We start from the raw sequence: 21,464 nt of genomic DNA, 5'->3' as shown, positions 1-21,464 counted from the left end.
ATGCCTTCTTAACCACCTTATCTACCTGCCCTGCTGCCTTCAGGGATCTATGTACACGCACACCAAGGTTCCTCTGTCCTTCCTAGGGTCCTATCATTCATTGTGTATTCCCTTGCCTTGTTAGTCCTCCCAAAATGCATCACCTCACACTTTTCAGGGTTAAATTTCATTTGCCACTGTTCTGCCCATCTGACCAACACATCTATATCGTCCTGTAACCTGAGGCTTCCCTCCTTGCTATTTATCACTCCACCAATTTTCGTGTCATCTGCGAACTTACTAATCATACCTCCTACATTCATATCTAAATCATTAATGTACACTACAAACAGCAAAGGACCCAGCACTGATCCCTGTGGTACACCACTGGACACAGGCTTCCAGTCACAAAAACAGCCTTTGACCATCACCCTCTGCCTCCTGCCACTAAGCCAATTTTGGATCCAATGTGCCAAATTGCCCTGGATCCCATGGGCTCTTACCTTCTTGACCAGTCTCCCATGTGGGACTTTGTCAAAAGCCTTGCTGAAGTCCATGTAGACTACATCAACTGCACTACCCTCATCCACACAGCTAGTCACCCCCTCAAACAATCAGGTTTTTGAATGAGCTTTGGACTCTGATAGAAAATATAAGGCCTTTTGATTTGGTGTTCATTATGGTTATGTCACTCTGGTAATTGGAAATTTGGGTTGTTTCTAATTTATTTCCTTAAAGACATTATGGTAAAGCACTCTGATTTTTGGTATTCTGTGTGGAGGCTACGACATTTTCCAACTTGAGCAAGAAGCCTTGGGCTTCAGTTTAATGTTTGACCCACTGTATCATGAACTATATTTGTAGGTAACTGGAACCATTCTTGGTTGAATTAACTACTGTAATTGAAACGCAATGTCCAGTGAGAGATACCATTTTGTAAGCCAGTATAACCTGCCGAAAAGAAGGAAACTGCTAATTGGTTATAAACAGATTGGCAAGTGTTTCTTTCCTGCAGTGGTGCCCTTGGCATCCCTGATATGGTTTGAAATATGTGGGCTTTAGATCAGGATTTGACCAGCACGGTTGCATGTAGCTGCTAACAACATATGGATTTTTTTTGTTATCTTTTTAGTTGAAGAGCTTCAATTCTGAAGAGGCTTTTTGCCCCTCCAGGAAGAAAAACCGGTGTTGATGTTTTCATTCAGGTTCTGTATTCCAGAGCCTGTGTTTTGACTTAATAAATTAGGGCAGCTATTGTGTCTACAGTTATGTGGTTAAACTGGCTTTTTTTTTTAAACTTAAAGGTTTCAATGAGCATCATAATAGGTTCGAGTAGTAGAAATATTATATAGGAGACTACTCTATATTCAAAACCATTACACAGGTGCAGGTAAAAGTTACACAGAGGTGCAAATTACAAATTGGTTTTTGCAGGCAAGAAAGTGAGCCAGTAAATTATTGAGATTCTTTATTGTAAGAACATTCATCGGCTCTATTGAAATATACTGATCTTTAGAAAGTTTGTCTTGCAGCAACGTGTGTGCATGACTGACTTGAAATGCCATCTAGATGTAGAAAAATAATTCTCCTTTGACTCTGACTGCCGATTCATTTACAGAAACGGTAATATTTTTAGTGTGCTTCACATAGGTGTGTGTACATATCGAGCACACCCTTATCAACAGGTGGTGATTGGGAAAGGGTGCGAGTCTGGCATGGATAAAGTGAATGATGGGCCAAATAGTGCTTATTCCAAACTTCTTGTCCTGTGTAACTTAAGCTTTGAGATATTGGCCCAGAAATTTGGGTCGGGGGCTTCCCGCGGGTGCAAGCCCCCGACCTGCACTTACCTAGCGCACCGGCCGTTGAGCTGTGGGCCCGCGTGGAATTCTGATTGTGGGCCTGCTCCAACTGCCGGCGCACAGTGCTTGCGTATCCCAGGGGCGCAGTTAGTTCGATGCACCCCCTGGGATCACGTGGGCCATGGGGAGCCAATCGGAGCAGGGAATGCTCCATTCATAAGTTTGACAGGAAGTGCTGTCAAAACTTAGAAATACTACGGGCCCCAAAACATCACTAAATCTTCAAATAATTTTTTTTTTAAATCACATTTTTTAAATAAACTATAAATTACATGAAATAATTATTTTAAACAATTTAAATTTTTGGAAAAAATATTTTCTAACGGGGCTAAAAAATAAACTTACCTTTTAAAGAATTTAAAATAATAAACCTGTGGGGAAAAAATGTTTGTTTTAATTAATTCACCACTTACCGTGTGAAAAGCAGGCCTTATGACTGCTTTTTAAATGTGTAAATTCTGGAGACTTACCCTCCTGGGAAAACCTGCCAAAAAAACCAAACCGTAAGTTCGATGCGCACGCGCAGCCTCTCTGGCGCACGCGTTCGACCTCTGAACCCCTTCTTTCAGGGGAATGGAAGTGCCGGTTTCCCGCGCATGCGCAGTGCGTGCAGGAAACCAGCACTTCCATTGGGCCTACGGGTGAGTACCCCGTGCGTACTCACCCGTGGAGACCCGAAGTTCTGGGCCATTATCTGTAGAAGTAGTGAACTGATTTTTTTTTTTTTTTTTGCGCTACACTTTTTTGCAAAAAAAATAAATTTGCTGACAATTGTAAGACGACCAAGTGCAACTACCGAACTCTTGCATTGAACTGTTCTAAGTATTTGCATTTGTTTCCTGTTGCTGGATTCTGGCATCTGTAATATTGTCACAGCTCACCGAGAAAGGCTGCTTCTTCTACATTCTTGATTGTTTCTAAGTACAGAATTAATTGCTTGATTCTAGTGTGCATACTCCTTGTCGGTCCACATTAAATGATGGTAACAATTTATTTGTTAAACTATTTGAACTAGTGTTAGCAGAGTTACCTAGGTACATAGAGATGCTTGATTTATAATTAATGGTAAAGGAAGTAATTTTGTCTGGTCATACCTGGAGTATTTTTTGAACTGCCATATTAAGTGTCATGTTACACCTGAAGATATTTACCTTGCTCTCCTTAGTGCAAATAGTGGATTTTGAAATTCTACCATTGGTTATTACTGTAGACAGGAACATATACAAAGTAGGAAAATATTTGCCACTTTTGTTTTAGAACACTTTTTATCCCAGTATTGGCAGAGTGGTGCACAAATGAAGATCTAGGATCTGACTTCCACCCTTTAAGTTTACCACTGAGTTGTCAGTCTATGTTGGAGGAATCGGTACTGCATTGTGGAAAAACTCTTGTGACTCAGGAAAAGTTGGTTAGAAATCCCCCTCCTTTTGTATTGTTGGTTGCCAGTATCAGATGTGTTTTTGCAATCTAGTCCTATCTTTTGTTAACTTATTATGCAACAAAATGTAACTTCTTGATGTACAGTACTTTATTGAGATTTCTTGCCGCTATCCATTGAAGTAGTATTGTGGCTTATGACATGCTGAAATATCTTTGGTTCATCAACCTTGCCAAAATTACCTTCCATTCTCAGAAAATAATTCTTTGTGCCTTGTGATCTTACTCAAAGTTAGCTGTATTAATGAGACAAGTTTACTTGAGCAAGATTTAAAAAAAAAAAAAAAAAAAAAAAAAAATTGGGGAGGGATATTGACTGAGCTTGATGCAGATATTTCAATCTTAAAGGAACACCTAAAACATAACTTTTAAAGTTTAAAATAGACTTGTGCAACATTGGGTCCAGTAGGTGTAGGTACTACAAGCCATACAGAACAGGAATCTCCTTGTTCAGTTCTCAACCTATTCTGAGTTGGTCCATCTCTGTTGGACAGCAGTTGTGTACTCCACTTGGCTATGGCCTTCCAGGAGTAGCACGGCGGGGGGGGGCGGAATTGCCACTGAAGTTGTAATTTCATAAATACAGTGAAGGGTCTTGAGTAAAAGATTGTCTCAGGCATGGACGGATCATCAGGAAGCTCAAGCTTTGTTCATCTTGACCTGAAAAAGCCTCGCCCTCTGGTTCGTAAAAGCAGACCTCCAGATGAGGAAGAGAATTGGGCTTGGGTGAGGATCACTGAAAAGGAGTGCAGCTGGCAGCCTTGTGGTTCAACCAAACTCTCTCCTGAATTTGGCAAAGCTCTCAAATCGTTGCTTTACCTATTGCAAGCACAGGAGTAAATTGTAGGCCCTTAAAAAGGGGCTCCACTAATTCCATGTGCACTGCAACTTGACCACTGCGAACACATGACTGGACCTATTAGTCAGTTCAGATATATCTGTTGAAGTTGGCTTTGTTCCCCCTCCCCCCATGGCATCAACACTGCAGCTGGCAGGCTTGAGCTTTGGCTGAAACTCCAAGTTCTTTACAAGTGTTTTTTTTGTCCCGATTTAGTAGATTTCCTTAAATGGATGTGATTACATTCCTTTTAAAAAAAAAGTACAGTAAAAATAATAGGTTATTTAGTTCCAAATATTGTTTCAAGGGGAGGATTATCTTATTTGTCCTACCCTGCCCCCAACCCCACAAGATGTGAGAACAGCATGGAGAGGGCTGTTCTTATTTAAGACTTTGTTACATCTATCTCGGGTGGACAAGACTGAGGATGTAGCTCACCCTGAAATCTTGTGTGTGTATATAGGGTTGGGAAATGCACTGATTTATATATAGTGAAAGGATAGTGTTATATCGAGTCTACAGCACAGCAACAGGCCATTCGGCTCAACTGGTCTATGCTGGCATTTATGCTCGACAGGAGCCTCTTCATCTAACCCTATCAGTGTATCCTTCTATTCCTTTCTCCCTCATACGTTTATCTAGTTTCCCCTTAAATGCATCTATGCTATTTGCCTCAACTACTCTTTGTGGTAGTGCATTCCGCATTCTTACCACTCTCTGGGTAAAGGAGATTCTGCTAAATTTCCCTATTACATAGAAACATAGAAGATAGGAGCAGGAGTAGGCCATTCGGCCCTTCGAGCCTGCTCTGCCATTCAATGAGATCATGGCTGATCATCCAAATTCAGTACCCTGTCCCTGCCTTCTCCCCATATCCCTTGATCCCTTTAGCCTTAAGAAATATATGTAACTCCTTCTTGAATATATATTTAATGAACTGGCCTCCACCGCCCTCTGTGGCAGAAAATTCCACAGGTTCACCACTCTGGGTGAAGAAATTCCTCCTCATTTCAGTCCTAAATGGCTTACCCCTTATCCTTAGACTATGACCCCTGGTTCTGGACTCCCCGGCCATCATAAACATCTTTCCTGCATCTAGTCTGTCCAGGCCTGACAATTTTATAGGTTTCGATGAGATCCCCTTTCAATCTTCTAAACTCCAGTGAGTATAAGCCCAATTGACACAATCTCTCCTCATATGTCATTCCTGCCATCCCAGGTATCAGCCTGGTGAATCTTCGCTGCACTCCTTCCATGGCGAGAACGTCCTTCCTCAGGTATGGCGACCAAAACTGCACACAATACTCAAGATGTGGTCTCACCAAGGCCCTGTACAACTGTAGCAAGACATCCTTGTTCCTGTACTTGAATCCTCTCGCTACGAAGGCCAACACACCATTTGCCTTCTTAACTGCCTGCTGCACCTGCATGCTTACCTTCAGCGACTGGTGCACAAGAACACCCAGGTCTCGTTGCACTTCCCCTTCTCCCAATCTATTGCCATTCAAATAATTGGATTTGTAGTGACTACCTTATTTATGACCTCTGGTTTTGGGTTCCCCCCACAAGTGGGAACATTTTCTGTACGTCTACCCTATCAAGCCCTTTCATTATCTTTAAAGACCTCGGCTTTCTCTTTCCTGGTAAGTATATCCTCTCAGCTGTGGTATTATCATTGTGAATCTTTTTTGCACTTTCTCCCTTCTATATCCTTTTTTATAATGTGGAGACCAGATAAGTGTAGTCTAACCAAGGTTCAGGATAAGTTTAACATAACTGCTATGCTTTTCAATTTTGTCCCCCCCTCGAAATGAACCTCTGCTTGGTTGGCTTTTTAATGGCCGCCTTAATCTGTGTCGCTACTTTTAGTAATCTTGTGTATCTGTACCCCCAGATCCCTTTGCTCCTCTACCCCATTCAGACTCTTAACCAAGAATATGTGGGCTCCTTATTCTTTTACCAAAATGCACCACCTCACACTTGCCTACATTGAAATTCATTTGCCAATTACACACCCATTCTGCAAGTTTATTAATGTCTTGTATTTTGTCGCATTCTTCTTTTGTATGAACTACACTGCCCAATTTGGTGTCTTCTGCAAATTTTTGAAATTGTTCATCCGATCCCTGAGTCCACATCATTTAAGCAATTTGTGAACAACAGTGGTCCCAGCACTGATCCCTGTGGAACACACTTCCCATCTTTTGCCAGTCTGGGCAGCTACCATTTACCTCTACTGTTTCCTGTTTTGTAGCCAGCTTGCTATCAATTCTGCTACCTGCCCCCTGACTCCACATGCTCCGACCTTCGTGATGAATGATGTAAGTGTGAGGTGTCATGAAAGGGTTTTTTTTACATTTTAGATGTGTTCTTTGAAGAGCGAGGGGGGCATAGTGGATAGGTGGGGTTAACTTCAGAAAAAGGAAGAATGAGCTGCTCTTGTTTCTATTAAGTCTTTTTCTTCTATCTTGGTTTTTAGCCTAATCATTATATATTGAAGTTAATAACTGATTTAGCCGTGTTAAACTGCTCTGGGCTCATTTTACATTCGCTTACTCTATTCTCACTAATTTATATGCCATTTAAATTTTACTGAAATTAAGCAGCAATAGCGGGGATATTTTGTAACAGAATATTAAAGGATGAACTTTAAGCCTGGGGTCTTGACTTTGTAATCTCTGAATCTCACATTTGTGATGAATTAACTTTGTTTTGTGGCATTAAATAATTGGTATTCTACTTTGTTAAAAATATATATATATTATACATCAGAAAACCTGTCCAAGCCTCTAGTGCTGTGTATTGAGAAGCCAGAGATCTAGTGTTGCAATTCTTTTGACTATAAAGCTCACAAACCACTGGTAGTTGCAGAAAAAATTGCACTGAATGCAGGAACAGCTGCTAAGTGAGCATTGTGAGTAATAGGATCAACAAATATAGTGCCTAAAATGTGCCTTTTAAAGATAATAGAAACTTAACTTCAGTAGCATAGCCAGCTGTGTGTCTAACTGATAAGATATTGCAAATGTGGCAAAGCTGAAACTAGTTGATAGCATGGTAGTTTATAACCAGCTGTGTGGCTAGCTGATAAGATATTGCAAGTGTGGCAAAGCTTAAACGCTAGTTGATCCCATGCTAGTTTAAGTTTATGAACAGTGTAATTTAATAAAGTTTGTAATTTTTTCTGAAATTCCCATTTGTCAGCTTTCAGGCATCACTGTTTCAGCAATAATCGGGCGTATTGAAATTTGCTTCTGTGCTTGCAGAAAGCTACTGTGACCCTGATGGTTTTAAATCCACTATTAACATAGAAACATAGAAGATAGTAGCAGGAATAGGCCATTCGGCCCTTCGAGCCTGCTCTGCCATTCAATGCGATCATGGCTGATCATCCAATTTCACTACCCAGTCCCTGCTTTCTCCCCATACCCCTGGATCCCTTTAGCCTTAAGAAATATATCCAACCCCTTCTTGAATATATTTAATAAATTGGCTTCTACTGCCTTCTGTGGTAGAGAATTCCACAGGTTCAGCACTCTGGGTGAAGAAATTCCTCCTCATTTCTGTCCTAAATGACCTACCCCTTATCCTTAGACTGTGACCCCTGGTTCTGGACTCCCCGACCATCGGGAACATCCTTCCTGCATCTAGTCTGTCCAGTCCTGTCAGAATTTTATAAGTTTCAATGAGACCCCCTCTCATCTAAACTCCAGCGAGTACAAGCCCAATCTCTCCTCATAGTCATTCCTGCCATCCCAGGTATCAGCCTGGTGAATCTTCGCTAAACTCCTTCCATGGCAAGAACATCCTTCCTCAGATAAGGCGACCAAAACTGCACACAATACTCAAGATGTGGTCTCACCAAGGCCCTGTACAACTGCAGCAAGACATCCTCGTTCCTGTACTCAAACCCTCTCGCTACGAAGGCCAACATACCATTTGCCGCCTTAACCGCCTGCTGCACCTGCATGCTTACCTTCAGCGACTGGTGCACAAGGACACCCAGGTCTCGTTGCACTTCTCCTTCTCCCAATCTATTGCCATTCAGATAATCTGCCTTCCTGCTTTTGCCACCAAAGTGGATAACCTCACATTTATCCACATTATATTGCATCTGCCATGCATCTGCCCAATCACCCAACCTGTCCAAATCATCCTGGAGTTTCTCGGCATCCTCCCCACAGCACACACGTCCACCCAGCTTTGTGTCGTCTGCAAATTTGGAGATATTGCATCTAGTTCCCTTATCTAGATCATTAATATATATTGTGAATAGCTGGGGTCCAAGGACCGATCCCTGCGGTACTCCACTAGTCACTGCCTGCCACTCTGAAAAAGACCCGTTTATTCCAACTCTGTCTGCCAACCAGTTCTCTATCCAAGTCAATACCATGCCCCCAATCCCATGTGCCTTAACTTTACATGCTAATCTCTTATGCGGGACCTTATCAAAAGCCTTCTGAGTCCAAATACACCACACCCACTGGTTCTCCCTCATCTATTTTACCAGTTACATCCTCAAAAAATTCCAGTAGTTTAGTCAAGCACGATTAACAATTTAAATTTAAATTTCTACTGCTAAAAAGAATAATCTGAACATCCGGATTAGCTGGAATGTTGGTTGTAGTATGCCCACTATACTGCCAACTGTATTAAGTGTGTGCCATGCTGCTACCTGGAGTATTGGCTGTAATGCATCAATTGTGCTGTAGGTCTGCAGCTAATACTTTGAGAGTATTTCAGATGGTCATGGTGTTCACTTAAGTTCTACATTCTTGAAAGCCATAAGTATTAAAAATATTAATCAGTGCTTAGTAAAATCATGTTTATAATGGAAGGTTACCAAATCGTGGGTGTAACACCAATCGCTAACATCAACAATGATTAACTTAACTTGCCTCTTTAAAGTTTTTTTGGTTGCATTGTGTGTAGTTGTCCTTTGCATTATACTACTGTACTGTGGTTAGACAAGATTTTGGTCCAGTCATTGAATGCAAATGTTGTGGTAAATTGATGGATTAATTACTGGGGTTGCGCTCACGTGTCCTTAGGACTAGATTATAACGTGACACAGTGGCTTGGGAGGTTATGTCAGTGGCCAGGATACATACTGTATAGAGATTTCAGAATAAAAGAATTTGAATCCATTGCTTCCAAATATGAAGATTCTTTTGTGGCTCCTGAAAATGTCATAGATTGCCATGGCCAAGAAAATTTGGGTTCAAACAAATGAGCCCTTCCAGTTAAGTACAATTTAAGTTGCCTGTTGTACTATTTTTTTCTAACTGGAAAGGACACACTAATCTTTTTTGTGAAGACCCTTCACACAGGCCAATGTCTCCTTTTTCTTCTCGGATGGTGATGTTCTGGCTATGTATGTATCTAGCAATTTCTGTTCTAATTTCAGGTTTGCAGAATGTGAAGTGCATGGTGCTCAGAAATGTCAGATCACTTCTGTGGGTCGTTGAAGCTGCTTTGATGGGATGCTTGCTCCAGTGGTTTCTGACATACTGGTATCCCAGCAACTGGTCTCGGTGCATCTGAAAAATTTACATTGGGATTACTTCTAGCTGTGATTCATGCATCAGGAACTGGTGGCAGAAACGTCTCCAGGCCAGTGCAGAAGTATGGAGAGGGAGAAGGAAATGTGGTGATTGTGGATGGGTCTTCCAACTTTCTCTTTCCTTACCCTTCCTACCGAGCACTGCTCTGTGCTGGGATCCAATAGTCCACTTATATTGTGGAATTGTTTCAGGATCTGGTTCCTGTTGCATTGAATTTCTCATTTTATGACTGCAGAAGAATGTAGGAAAACCCAGTTGTGAATGATTTTTGGAACAGTGCATGGGCAATCTTGTGCATGTATATATAGTTGCTATATAAAGTAGTATCCACTACATGCTGATTTTTGCATCTGGTGCTAGCTTTTACAATTATTTGATTTTGATTTGTGGTTACTTTATCCAATTCTGATTCTGTGTGGTGCTACTGTTAATGTCTTCTCCCTTGATTATTGTGTTTTGCTGATTGTACCTCTGGACTCCCAGCTTAATTTATTTGGTCAGGTTTAGTTTCTATTCAGTATTTTAGGTGTCCGAAGGGATGCAATCCTTTGATTAAACTAGCTTTATATTTGTGTTTACTTAATGAGATTCTTGTGGCTATTCAGTTTCTCATTAAATTATTGCTTGCAGCAGAGAAAGCTGAAAAGGCTGATGAAGAGTGAATGACTGGTGTACTTTTGTATAGAAATTGACCAATTTTCCTCATGTGACCTTTTAGTTATTGGCATTGTGTGTGATTTCCATAAGACCAGCATTCTGCATACCTCCTGAATGCAATTAATTCCAGGCACATGATGTACTAATATAAATGCAAGCTCGCTTGCTCTTTTTCTTTTACTGATGAAGCAGCTGACAAAGCTAATCTTGGATCTAGTTGGTCAATAGTGTCCAGAATTACACCTCATGGTTATGTAGATGTGTGCGTGTAATCTTAGGACCCACATGTGAAGCTTGGATCTAGGCTCTCATTAATTTGGATATATCACAATTTGCAGATGCCAACAAATCTTGGTATTCTGATTCAGGATTTGTATACCAATGACACAGCTGGGTTAAACGGCCTTTTCCAAAACTTCTCGCCCATAAAATTCAAAAAGGACAAAGGCTCCTCCCTTCCAGCGCAAGAGGCTCCAGACAGGAAATTCAAGGACGCCTCTCTTGGCGCAGTGCACCAAGTTTCTCTGCCTGTTGGGTTCCTCAATGTAAAATCTACCTTGCGCTCAATACCTGGAAATTACTGTGGTAGAGGTTCTTCGGGATACAATGAAAAGTTGGGAGAATTAATGTATTGTAGGGATAAGGAAATTACTTGGTGTTTTGCCCCCAAAATATGATTGCTTTAGTTGGTCAGTTTATAAAAAAAAAAATAGTCTGATCTATTGGTACAATGAGTCTGTTTGCATGGATATACTCGCGATGCATTTTTAAGGATTAAGGCAGTTTGTTTAGTTTTGGTCCTTTTAGGTTCACTTAGATTGTGGGGGGTGGGGGAAGTGTTTGAGAATCAGTGCCCTTGTCAGGCTTCAGATAACATTCTGCTGCTGATTTTATTTCTCCATTCTGTCTTCTGATTTCCCCACATAATTTTTTTTAAAATTTAGTGGGTAGGGGGGCTTGAGATAAAATCCAGGAAGGAAGCCCAGAAAGCTCGTATCTCCAGTGTTACAGGGACCTGTTATCTGTTTGGTGTTGCATTATATGACTCGAAGGAATGGTTTTTATTTGGTAATACCAGGTTATTTTATCCTGTGTACTGCATCATAACTGAATTTACTACCACTGAGCCCTCTTGGTAGGCTAAAGATCGTGTATGCATCTCAATGCAAGATCTTTACATTCTTTTCAATTGGCTTTATTTTCTGTCGAGCCTTGTTTTGAGTTGATTTGATAAATGCAGTCTAGTGCTGCTAACATTGAACTAGAAAAAAGTAACTTGTATCCCATCATTCATATTCCTCCAGCATTTAGATAGATAAGTACGTGCCATTCTTCTTTTCCCATGGGGAGATTGGGATGTCATGCAGAGTAGGTTTCACATTCTGTAGATTAGACCTTTTCTAAATGAATGTTAACTGTTTTGCCTTTTGATGAGGCTTGACATTATCTTTCCATGCTGCACATGTTGGTTTATTTTGGGAGTTGTCAAGTTGAAGCAGGAGATAAGCTTACTAAAATGGGCTGTGGTGGGAGCTGTTAACCTCAACGTTTAATGATCTCGTTTAGACATTTTGATAAATTGCATTCTCCCATGAATGATATGCTACCTGAAAGTTGCTAAGTCTATGCTGTAGCTTTTTGCCTTAAATTAAGAGGATTTTGTTTATGGGCAACTTGAACTGAAGACAAATTAGTGCATACCTTCAATTTCATGGAATAATTCTTGAACTTTTGCATACTTACGAAATAATATTGGATTAGATTTGGAGGAATTTATTCTTGAAACAGGATGTTGAAGTGTAACTGCTTCCACAAGCATTCTCTGAATCCTGTTGTGGTTTTGTCCATGGCTTTGTACACTTAATTAAGCAGAATTTCCTAAATGCGGCTGGAAATGCAAAGCACCAAAAACACATGTATAAAGTTCTTGATTAGCTTAGACTGTGTGCAGTATATTGCAGTTGGGCTCTGAGCAGGATTTGAGCTTTGCTTGATTAATCTTGGCCTGCTATAAGCAATTTTTGATTTTTAAATCTACATTTGCTGCAAAAGATAGAGACAAATGACTTCAAAGAAGGGAAAAATGCACATTTTAATTTTGATAAAGTATCCAAATGCCTAGCTATAAAATTCTAGTTTGTTGAGAAAACTAGGAATTGTGTGTAATATCTAGATTGGTTTGTTCATGCTGACACTTCCTAAGCAACTTTCAAGTTGAGTGTCTTTGAGAATTCTTGTTGGGCAGTGAAGGATGGAGCTTGACAATATAACAGTTGTCTTTGTTTTAGTTTTTCCATCATATATGTTGGGTGGCATCACTCCTGTGGTTTAATGGTGTGCAGTCATGTGGACCTGCAGCTTTGTTTCTAGCTAAGATATTCTGAGAATTCCACCTGTTTAGGAATTCCCTTCCTTCCAAACGGACTTTCTCAAATTTGAGAGGGTAGATGGGTTCCGCTATGTAATACAGCCAGTTCTTTTTCGCTGTTTCTAATCGCAAACTGGTATTGCTGGAGTTGATTTACTGCTGGTATTACTTTGAGGGGTTTATGGTGTTTTTTGGTAGCCACAACCAAACCAGCTGTGGTGCATCATGTCTTTTTGTGGGGTTAACCACTTAATCCTGTATTTATTGGTAGAGCCATATTAGCATCCCACAGAAAATGCTTAGCCTGATAGTTGGGGGTGGGGGGGGGGGGCGGTGGGGCTACTGTGTAGTGAGAGGCTTTGTGAAACTCTTGTGGTGCTGGTTAAATGGATAATCCTCCCCGTTGCTTTTTTATATTCGATTTCAGACTCTGGGTGCTGACACTCCAGGTGCCAGGCGCACCAACTTGAATTAAGAACAATATAAAAACATCTTTAGAGATTAGTATTTAGATGAGCCTTTTAAAGGACATTTTTACCTTAAATTACTTGAAGGGTAATACTATGCACCTGGGACAGTTTCCATTATTTGCACTTATTCAGTTTCCATGTGCATAAGGACCTAGGCTACCATCCTATGGAGAGGGGAATCTGCAAAACCATTGCAGCTGTTTGTTCTTGCCAACTCTTGGTTTTCAAATTTTACATTGAATTCTGCAGATCTGCTTCAAGCATCTCACTCCCACAGACAACTGCTCTTCATTGTACCCCTTTTCCTAAATGAGACCTGTTTTCATGTATCCCAGTGGGTTTAGTTATGCCTGACTTCACTTTTGGAAGGCAATACTTGAGGTGAAATCTAAATTGTCCAGCGGCTGCATGTTCCAGAGTAAGCTTCTTGCCCAACTATAGGTCTGTTGAGGAATTGAGAAGCCTTTGCAAGACTATTTCCTTAATGTTGCATTGTTTTAATTAATTGCATTCTGCTGATCTCTAGTGACTCGAGAGAAACTTATAGGCGCCCTTCTAACTGTCTGGTGTTGGCCACAGATTAATCCTGTTTACAGATTTGGTCGCCTGTCTAGAGTGGATTGGTGCAGCCTTTGATAGTGACTCTTGTTTTGCCCATTGTTTTCACCAGCACTGCATGATACCGTGTTTTGTTCTAATCCCAACCGAAAATTTGTCACACCTAATGTTGGCAAAAAAAATTTCCAGAGGAGCTTGAGCAAAATTGTCCTGACTCCTATTGCAGGAGTTCTCTCTGGTTGTCTTCACCCATTGCAAGTTTTCGTCCAGTTAGTGAACTGTAAGAATGTGAAACTTAGCTGCATTGTATACGCCACTCGCTAGGGTTTTGGTCCTGGGATTGTTAACTAGGAAGCTGTTGGGAGCACAAAATAATGCGTGGGTACAGATTTTTATTCTGTAGGGAACAAATGCATGGCCTGTACAGTGTTTTTACATCGTACAGTTGGAAACTAAATTTAACTTTGTAAAGGCCTGAGATTTGTTGCTTCTGAAACAAACTTTTTTTTCTGAACTTTCCTTTCGAGTAGTTAAAAAATCTTCATTTCTTTTACAGAAATAAGCAGAGTACGAAAGGACATGTATACTGATACAATGAATGGCCTTGTAGACAAGCTGCCAATGGACCTACCGGACCCCATAGGACCTATTATGCAGTTACAAGAAAAACTATTTGTGCCTGTGAAAGAATATCCAGATGTAAGTATCTTTTTAAACAAATTATTTTTTGTGAAATAGGCACTTCTGATTTCATAGAAGTCATAGATTACATGTTTTCAAAATACCCACCTACCTTCATAAATAGGACAGGAACCGAATATCAAATGGAAGCTGAAGAAAATACTGATATTGGTTGCATTTTATTTGCCTGCTTTTAACTGCAAAATCAATCATAATTTTATAAAAGTAATCTGGCTGTGAAATTCATACAATAAAAATACTGAGTCGGTCTTTTCATTTTAGTTGCAGAAATATTTGTTTTATATACAAGCTTCACTCTCCCCGGTTTGCACGTTATAAACTCTTGAATGAAAACACAGCTGGTGCCAGATTTTACTGCACCTTGTGAATCGTGTTCAAATATATCCAATGGTGGCTAATGTACCACCTGCTTTTTTCTGGGGGATGGGGTTTCTCCATCCCCTCCGATCTCTATATGAAACACTGGCATCCTGCCTGCATTGCAGTGATTTAGTTGTAAACTGCAACCACAAGTTTCAAATGTTGTGAATAGAAATGTTGTCTCGTAGTGCAGATTTATATATAACGGGGGAAGGAGAAGAGCTGAGAGAATCTGGTTATTAAATAAGGCACCACTGAAGTGAATTAAAAGGTGGCCAGAGAAGTGGCAGTATTGATGAGAGGGATCCAACATCTGTTGAAAGGCTGGGTATAGTGGCAGGGGGGGAAATGGCTTATGGAATTCACGGACAATTGGAGACCGTGGATCAGATTGCTGTGCCTGTCGAACAACAGGCACTTTTTCTGTCCACAAATGGAAGAACCTCCCCAGGTATAGGGGAGTTAATTTTGAATGGATTGGGCTTTATTGAGTTGTCGTGGGTTATTGAAGGAGAAAGAAGCGAGAGGAAACAAAGCTTCTTTTGGAGGCATGTTTAGCAATGGAGCAGATGTGAGGGTTCTACTTGAGATGAGCAGCAATGTCTACAGGCTGGAGGACTAAAATTGGAACCATCAAAGGCAAGGCATAGGAGAGATGGTAGCTACTGGTTGGAATTGTGAAATACATGAAAAACTTGTCAAGAATTTAAAGAAACCTTATTGAATTGCCCTGCTGAAGGGCACAGAGGTGATCAGGATGTAATGATTCAGCTACTGATGGGACTGGAGAGCATGGGGTTTGAAGAAATGTGATTGCTATCTGCAGGAGAGTGGGTAGTGTTTTGGATACTGGGTGGAGGAGGTCACAGGTGAAGAACATTGTGAGAGGGAGGGCAAACACCCAGGGACACCCTGCGATCATGGTTTTTCCATTTAACTACAGCATAAGTGGAATGATTTGAAAGGAACTACGATATCCACGAGAATACCTTTTTGGGATGCTGTACAATGGCAACTTAACGTGATAATTGTAGGCGATTTCTGCATTTGAAGTTAAGCGGGCAGTATGAAGAACCAGAAGAATTAAGTTGTTTAATTTTGTCATTAATAATTGCGTAGCCCATGTGAAGTTGAGATGTAGAGCAGGATATTCAGGGGCTGACCAAATGTGGTGTATTGGGTTCTGCTGACTGTTGGATGTGTTACAATAAAGCCAATGCCAAAGTATTGCAGTTACAGAAGAGCTTTTAGATGAGCAGTATCTGTGACTGAGAGCTCCAGGGTTGATTTAAGCAAGAAGTGGATCTATAAAATGGAAGAAACTCTTCCTGAACCAACATACTGACAGGTGTGTACCTGAGAGAAGCATCAGCAGGAGTTTCCTCAAGGTGAAGTCGTGAACAAGCTCAGGGGTGAAGACTGGAGGGGAGTGAATGTTCTGCTGATGGTCAAAAAGGTGCGAGGCAGAACTGGAAGACTATAAACCTGTTGAGCTAACATCTATAGAAAATGCTCAAAAGCATATTATGGGATGTTATCCATATACATCTGATGGCTGCAGAGACTGGTATCCTGAGTAGTCACCATGCACTATCTTTAAAAAAAAAAGAAAAAAAATTAATTACTGGAATCTTTTTAAAGGGATAACTAATTGAGTGCAATCCATGTGGATATTTGCTTAGATTTTCCAAAAACAGATGAAGCTTACAAAGATTAGTTATGTAATTGAATTTAAGAAATGTTAAAATAATACTGAAATATGATGTAACAATTGTGGGGTGACCACCAGTTGTGGAAGGTTTCTAGTAAACTGGAAGATGCACAGCACACTGCACGTGGAGTGGGGTGCCAAAGAAAAGTGCCTGTGTAAGGTACTGTATGCTGAAACAAAAAGGGCTGCCCATTGAAGAAGGGTTTCGACCCGAAACATCAACTCAAATTTCTCTCCACAGATGTTGCCTGACCTGAGTTTTTCCAGCATTTTCTGTTGTTTTGGATTTCCAGCATCTGCAGTATTTTGCTATCGAAGTATAATCAATGTTTTGAAGGCAAACACAATAGACCATTTGTTCTCATCGTCTCAAACAGCAAATGAAATGTGACTGTTACTTTGTTGATGCTGGCTGAGGGATAATTGTCCAGGACACCAGGAGTGCCGTCTCCTGCGCTCTCCATGAACTAGAAAATTTCATTCACTTTGCTTCCAATTTCCACCCTTCCCTCATCTTCACATGGTCCATCTCCGACTCTTCCCTTCCTCGACTTCTCCGTCTCCATCTCTGGAGATAGGTTATTGACAAACATTCACTACAAGCCCACTGACTCCCACAGCTACCTGGACTACACTTCCTCCCACCCCACCTCCGGTAGGGACTTTTCCATTCTCCCAGTTTCTCCATCGCATCTGCTCTGATGATACCACATTCCATACCAGTGCTTCCGACATGTCTTCCTTTTTCCTCTACTGTGGTTGACACGGCCCTCGACCGTGTCCATTCTATCTCCCGCACTTCTCCCCTCACCCCTGCCCTTCCCTCCCGGAACCACGAGAGTTCCCCTTGTCCTCACCTTTCACCCCACCAGCCTCCACATTCAACGGATCATTTTCCGCCACCTCCAGCGTGATCCCACCACCAAACACATCTTCCCCTCACCTCCCCTTTCAGCATTCCGTAGGGACCGCTCCCTCTGAGACACCCTAGTCCACTCCTCTACCACCCCCAGCACCCCTTCCCGTGCAAGCACAGGAGATGCAACACGTGCCCTTCTACTTCCCCGCCCCCCCCCCCCCTTCCCACTGTCCAGGTGAAACAGCGATTTACTTGTACTTCTTGCAATCTAGTATACTGTATTCGCTGCTCACGATGTGGTCTCCTCTACATTGGGGAGACCAAACGCAGATTGGGTGACCGCTTTGCGGAACACCTCCGTTCACTCCGTAAGGGGAACCCCGAGCTCCCGGTGGCCTGTCACTTTAATTCTCCGCTCCATTCCCACTCAGACCTCACCGTCCGCGGCCTCTTGCATTGTTCCACGGAAGCTCAGCGTAAGCTCGAGCAACAGCACCTCTTTCGATTAGGCACTTTACAGCCCTCTGGACTCAACATAGAGTTCAACAATTTCAGATCATAACCTCGGCCCCTATCTCACATTTTTTATTTTTTTATCCACACTTTTTGTTTGGCCTTTTTTTCTCTCCCACATGGCAGCTGTCTTCCATTCTGCCAGCGCAATTCACGCTTCATCTAGAGCCATCCTTTGTTCCTTAACCTGTCCCATTACCACCTCCTCCCGCCTTGAATATCTTTGTCTCTGTGTCTCTTAACCTCGCCTGCCCTCTATCCTATCACTGACCTTCCCGTTTGTTCTTTCATTTTCCCCCCCCTTTCCCAGCCCCTAACTTGCTTTAAAATCTATTCCTTTTCCTGCTTTTTTCCAGTTCTGACGAAAGGTCATCAACTGAAACGTTAACTGTTTTTCTCTCCACGGATGCTGCCTGACCTGCTGAGTTTTTCCAGTGTCTTCTGTTATTACACCAGGAGAACTCCCTGCTCTTCAAATAGTGCATAGGATCTTTCATGTCCACCTGAGCAGACTGGGCCCCCGTTTAACCTCTCATCCAAAATATGGCATCTCTGACAAGGCAACATACGCAGTACTGAACTGAAGTGTTTTGCTCAGGTCCTGGAGTGGTGGTTGACTCCACAAATGTTAGCTTTTGGGGTTGAGACTGCTACCAACTGAGCCAAACTGACTCTTTAAGGGACCTTCATACTTTCGAGGGGGGCTCAAAAGCAAGAAGGATGATTGCAAGTTGACACTGGTGGTGCAAATTTAGTTCTTCGGTGGGGGTTTGGAGTGTGAGTTTCAGTGCAGACATGCATATTGTCATAGAAACTTGTGAATGAATCTGATAATTTGGTAAACTGCATGAATAGTCTACTTAGCACATGTAGTGAAACTGTCTCCAGCTTCCCAATGGCTCGGGGTGAATACACCTTGTATGATGGTGAATGCTGCAGACCAGGAAGTCAAAGGCTTGATCCTGGCTTGTGCTGAGTTAGCTGATCTTGGCTGCGGTCTGCAGGAGGGCACTACAGTTAATATCACTTCCAGGGGATGGAATCAGCCAGGGTTAGTGCTCCTGGTCACTGACCTCCCATTACTAATTTTAAGTGTGTGTGTTTGGATGTCTGAGGATAAAATTAGTTTCAGCTCTGATTACTCTGAGTAGCTTGCATAACACTTGCTGTTCAGGGTTGCACATGAAGTATTCCTACTTGGGCAAGGTGTCAGATGGTGGTTTCATAACCCTGGGACTCGACTTCTCCCTTCTTAGTTTGATGGAAGTATTTGAAGTTCTGGCTGCTGTTTTGGACTATAGTAATATGAACATTCCCTGTTGATCAAACTTGGCTGGTGCTAGCTTCCAAAGCAGATTGTGTGCTTAACTGCTGAATGCACTTTTGTTGGTTAAATTTGTAATTCAGTCCACACAGCTGAGTAGAACTTCTTTCCTAGCTCGCCTTGGTCCCTTACCTACGTCACATTGCCTTGTATTTTAATTGCCAGGGCTCGATGACATTTTTAGCCCAGGCCTCCCTGATAGTGTGAAGGTTACAGCATTACAGCTGTAAAAATTATCCCCTGCTACAATTTTGGATGCCTGGCATTCCCCCAACCTCCTGAATGTAAGACTTCAGGTAAGTATCTGGAGCAGCATCACTGCACTCTGTTAAATCATTTAAAATTAGTTCTGATTGTTAAAACAAAATATTGCTGCATTTGTAATGACCAGTGAGGTTGCTGAGTTAAGGGAGTAGTTTCCAATAGACATGGTAAATAACTATTGCAGATGAGTGAAAGCTTGATTTAAACATTGATGCTCTGTTTGTAACACTGATTTCTTTTTAAACTAGATTTCAAATATTTACATAAACCTTTTTGCATCAGATGTATGGAAGGTTTTGGTTTGCAACTCTTACCTCTGTATAGAGAACAGTTTTAGAATCGTAGACTTTGTGTCTTGCCTCCTTCAAAAGTTTGGTTTAGATTTTATGAAAATGTTAATATGCTCAATAAAGAAATGGGGCAAATCGACCTTGCTCAAGTCTAGAAATTACATTCAGCTAATGTAGCCATGTTAAATTTTGTTCCCAAAGTGATTTGATGATGAGGATATGTTTTGACAGCAATTATTTTGAAGGCTAAAAGAACTGATCTAAAGGGCACTAAGAAAATGGTTCCATTTTTACAGCCAAGCTGAGCGAATGCAGCCATGGCCCTTTTTAACCTGGGATCAGTTAACACTGCAATCCACTTGAGATCAACTGATCATATTTTAATTGGAGAAGATGGGTGAAAAATGTAATGTTTCAGGGCCTGGAAGATCAAAATCCTGTTTCCTCCTGATAGAACGGATTCTTTTACCCTCAGTCTGGTTCAGCAATCATTGAGTCGAATACACCTGGAGAGTTTAAACGATTTATTTTCCGCGGAGTCTTACTCTGATATATCGGCACCGACTCCTGCAAGAGTCTGACGAATCCAACAGAGTAAGCAATTTCTCATACAGCGTGCTACATTTTTATCCCTGCTTTGAGAAAGCATTAACACCTCGTACATTCTGCACCAATCCTGAGCTGTGCACATATACATTTAATTGGATTTCCTGGTCTGGCAGTTCGAAATATACAAGTCACATTTTACTGAATGGGTTACAGCTAAGTAAACATCCTGGTAATGTGTTCATGATCACCTAAACATTATGGTAATGCGTTTGCAATCACCTAATGTCTGTACAGTTTCTGCCCGCCGCCCTACATTGTTCCTATCAGCAAGGGGTAACATCATGGGCGCCAGCCTCGTTAACAATTAAAGATCAGGGCCTAGAAATTCAGTTGGGCGCGCCAGCCGTTAGCGCCTTAGGAGGAGTAGATCTCGAGCGCTAGGCGCTTAGCGCCCGGGCGCAGCGCGATCTGCACCTCGCCCCAACTTCAGTACACATTTAGCGCCAGCGCAAAGTCTTAGCGCGCGCCCTGCTGCGCGCGCAGATCATGACGTCATTTCGTCGTGCAACGCCCTTTGTGTGCCCCGAACCGGAACTTCACTCGCGCCGGCCCATTGTGCGCCGGGCGGCCCTAACGACTGTGAAGTGGAACGGTACACAGCTGATGCGGGGAGTGCAAATTAAAGGGCCCTCCTGTACTAGAAATGGTACGGCTGGCTGGGGAGGAGGAGGAGGTGGAGGTACATAACAAACTGATGGAGAGAAACCCTCCCCAAAACCACAAATACACCAGTGTCGGCCTTTCAAAAAAACAAATCCACCCTCCCCCTTTAAGAGCTCACCGGAGCCAGAGTGTCTGCCGTCAATCAGCAGCTCGCCGCACCTGCCCTGCGCCCAACTTCCGGTTTAGCGCCTAAAGAGAGGCGTGCAGCGCCAGTTTTAGCGCTCGAGCAAACTCTTAGGGCGAAGCTAATGAATATCGGAGAAGTGGCCTCGATTTGGCGGCGGGCGCAAACTTTAGCGGCCGCCCGACTTTACCGCCCCAAAAGTGGCTACAATGAATTTCTAGGCCCAGGTATCAGGTTAGCCCTTTTTACTTCTCTGCTGCTTTTAGTTTCTGGTTTCTTTTTCTTGACATGATATTCTCACTCCTTCCCATG

At 42.0% G+C, this 21,464-nt stretch overlaps 1 protein-coding gene across 9 annotated transcripts in view; it reads left to right on the top strand.

The window, feature by feature from the left end:
• Positions 1-21,464, top strand: part of qkia (QKI, KH domain containing, RNA binding a) — a 112,928-nt gene that overhangs the window by 11,204 nt on the left and 80,260 nt on the right. For all 9 annotated transcript variants that reach the window (XM_085963060.1, XM_085963062.1, XM_085963063.1 and 6 more), the window contains exon 2: positions 14,290-14,432. In XM_085963060.1, coding sequence (XP_085819186.1) covers positions 14,290-14,432 — 143 coding nt within the window. The remainder of the gene's footprint in view (positions 1-14,289; positions 14,433-21,464) is intronic.

The sequence above is a fragment of the Somniosus microcephalus genome, chromosome 20 (assembly GCF_052327205.1).
Source record: "Somniosus microcephalus isolate GS21.2 chromosome 20, FLI_Smic_1.0, whole genome shotgun sequence".
Lineage (NCBI taxonomy): Eukaryota > Metazoa > Chordata > Chondrichthyes > Squaliformes > Somniosidae > Somniosus > Somniosus microcephalus.
This window is presented reverse-complemented; position numbering and strand designations above follow the sequence as displayed.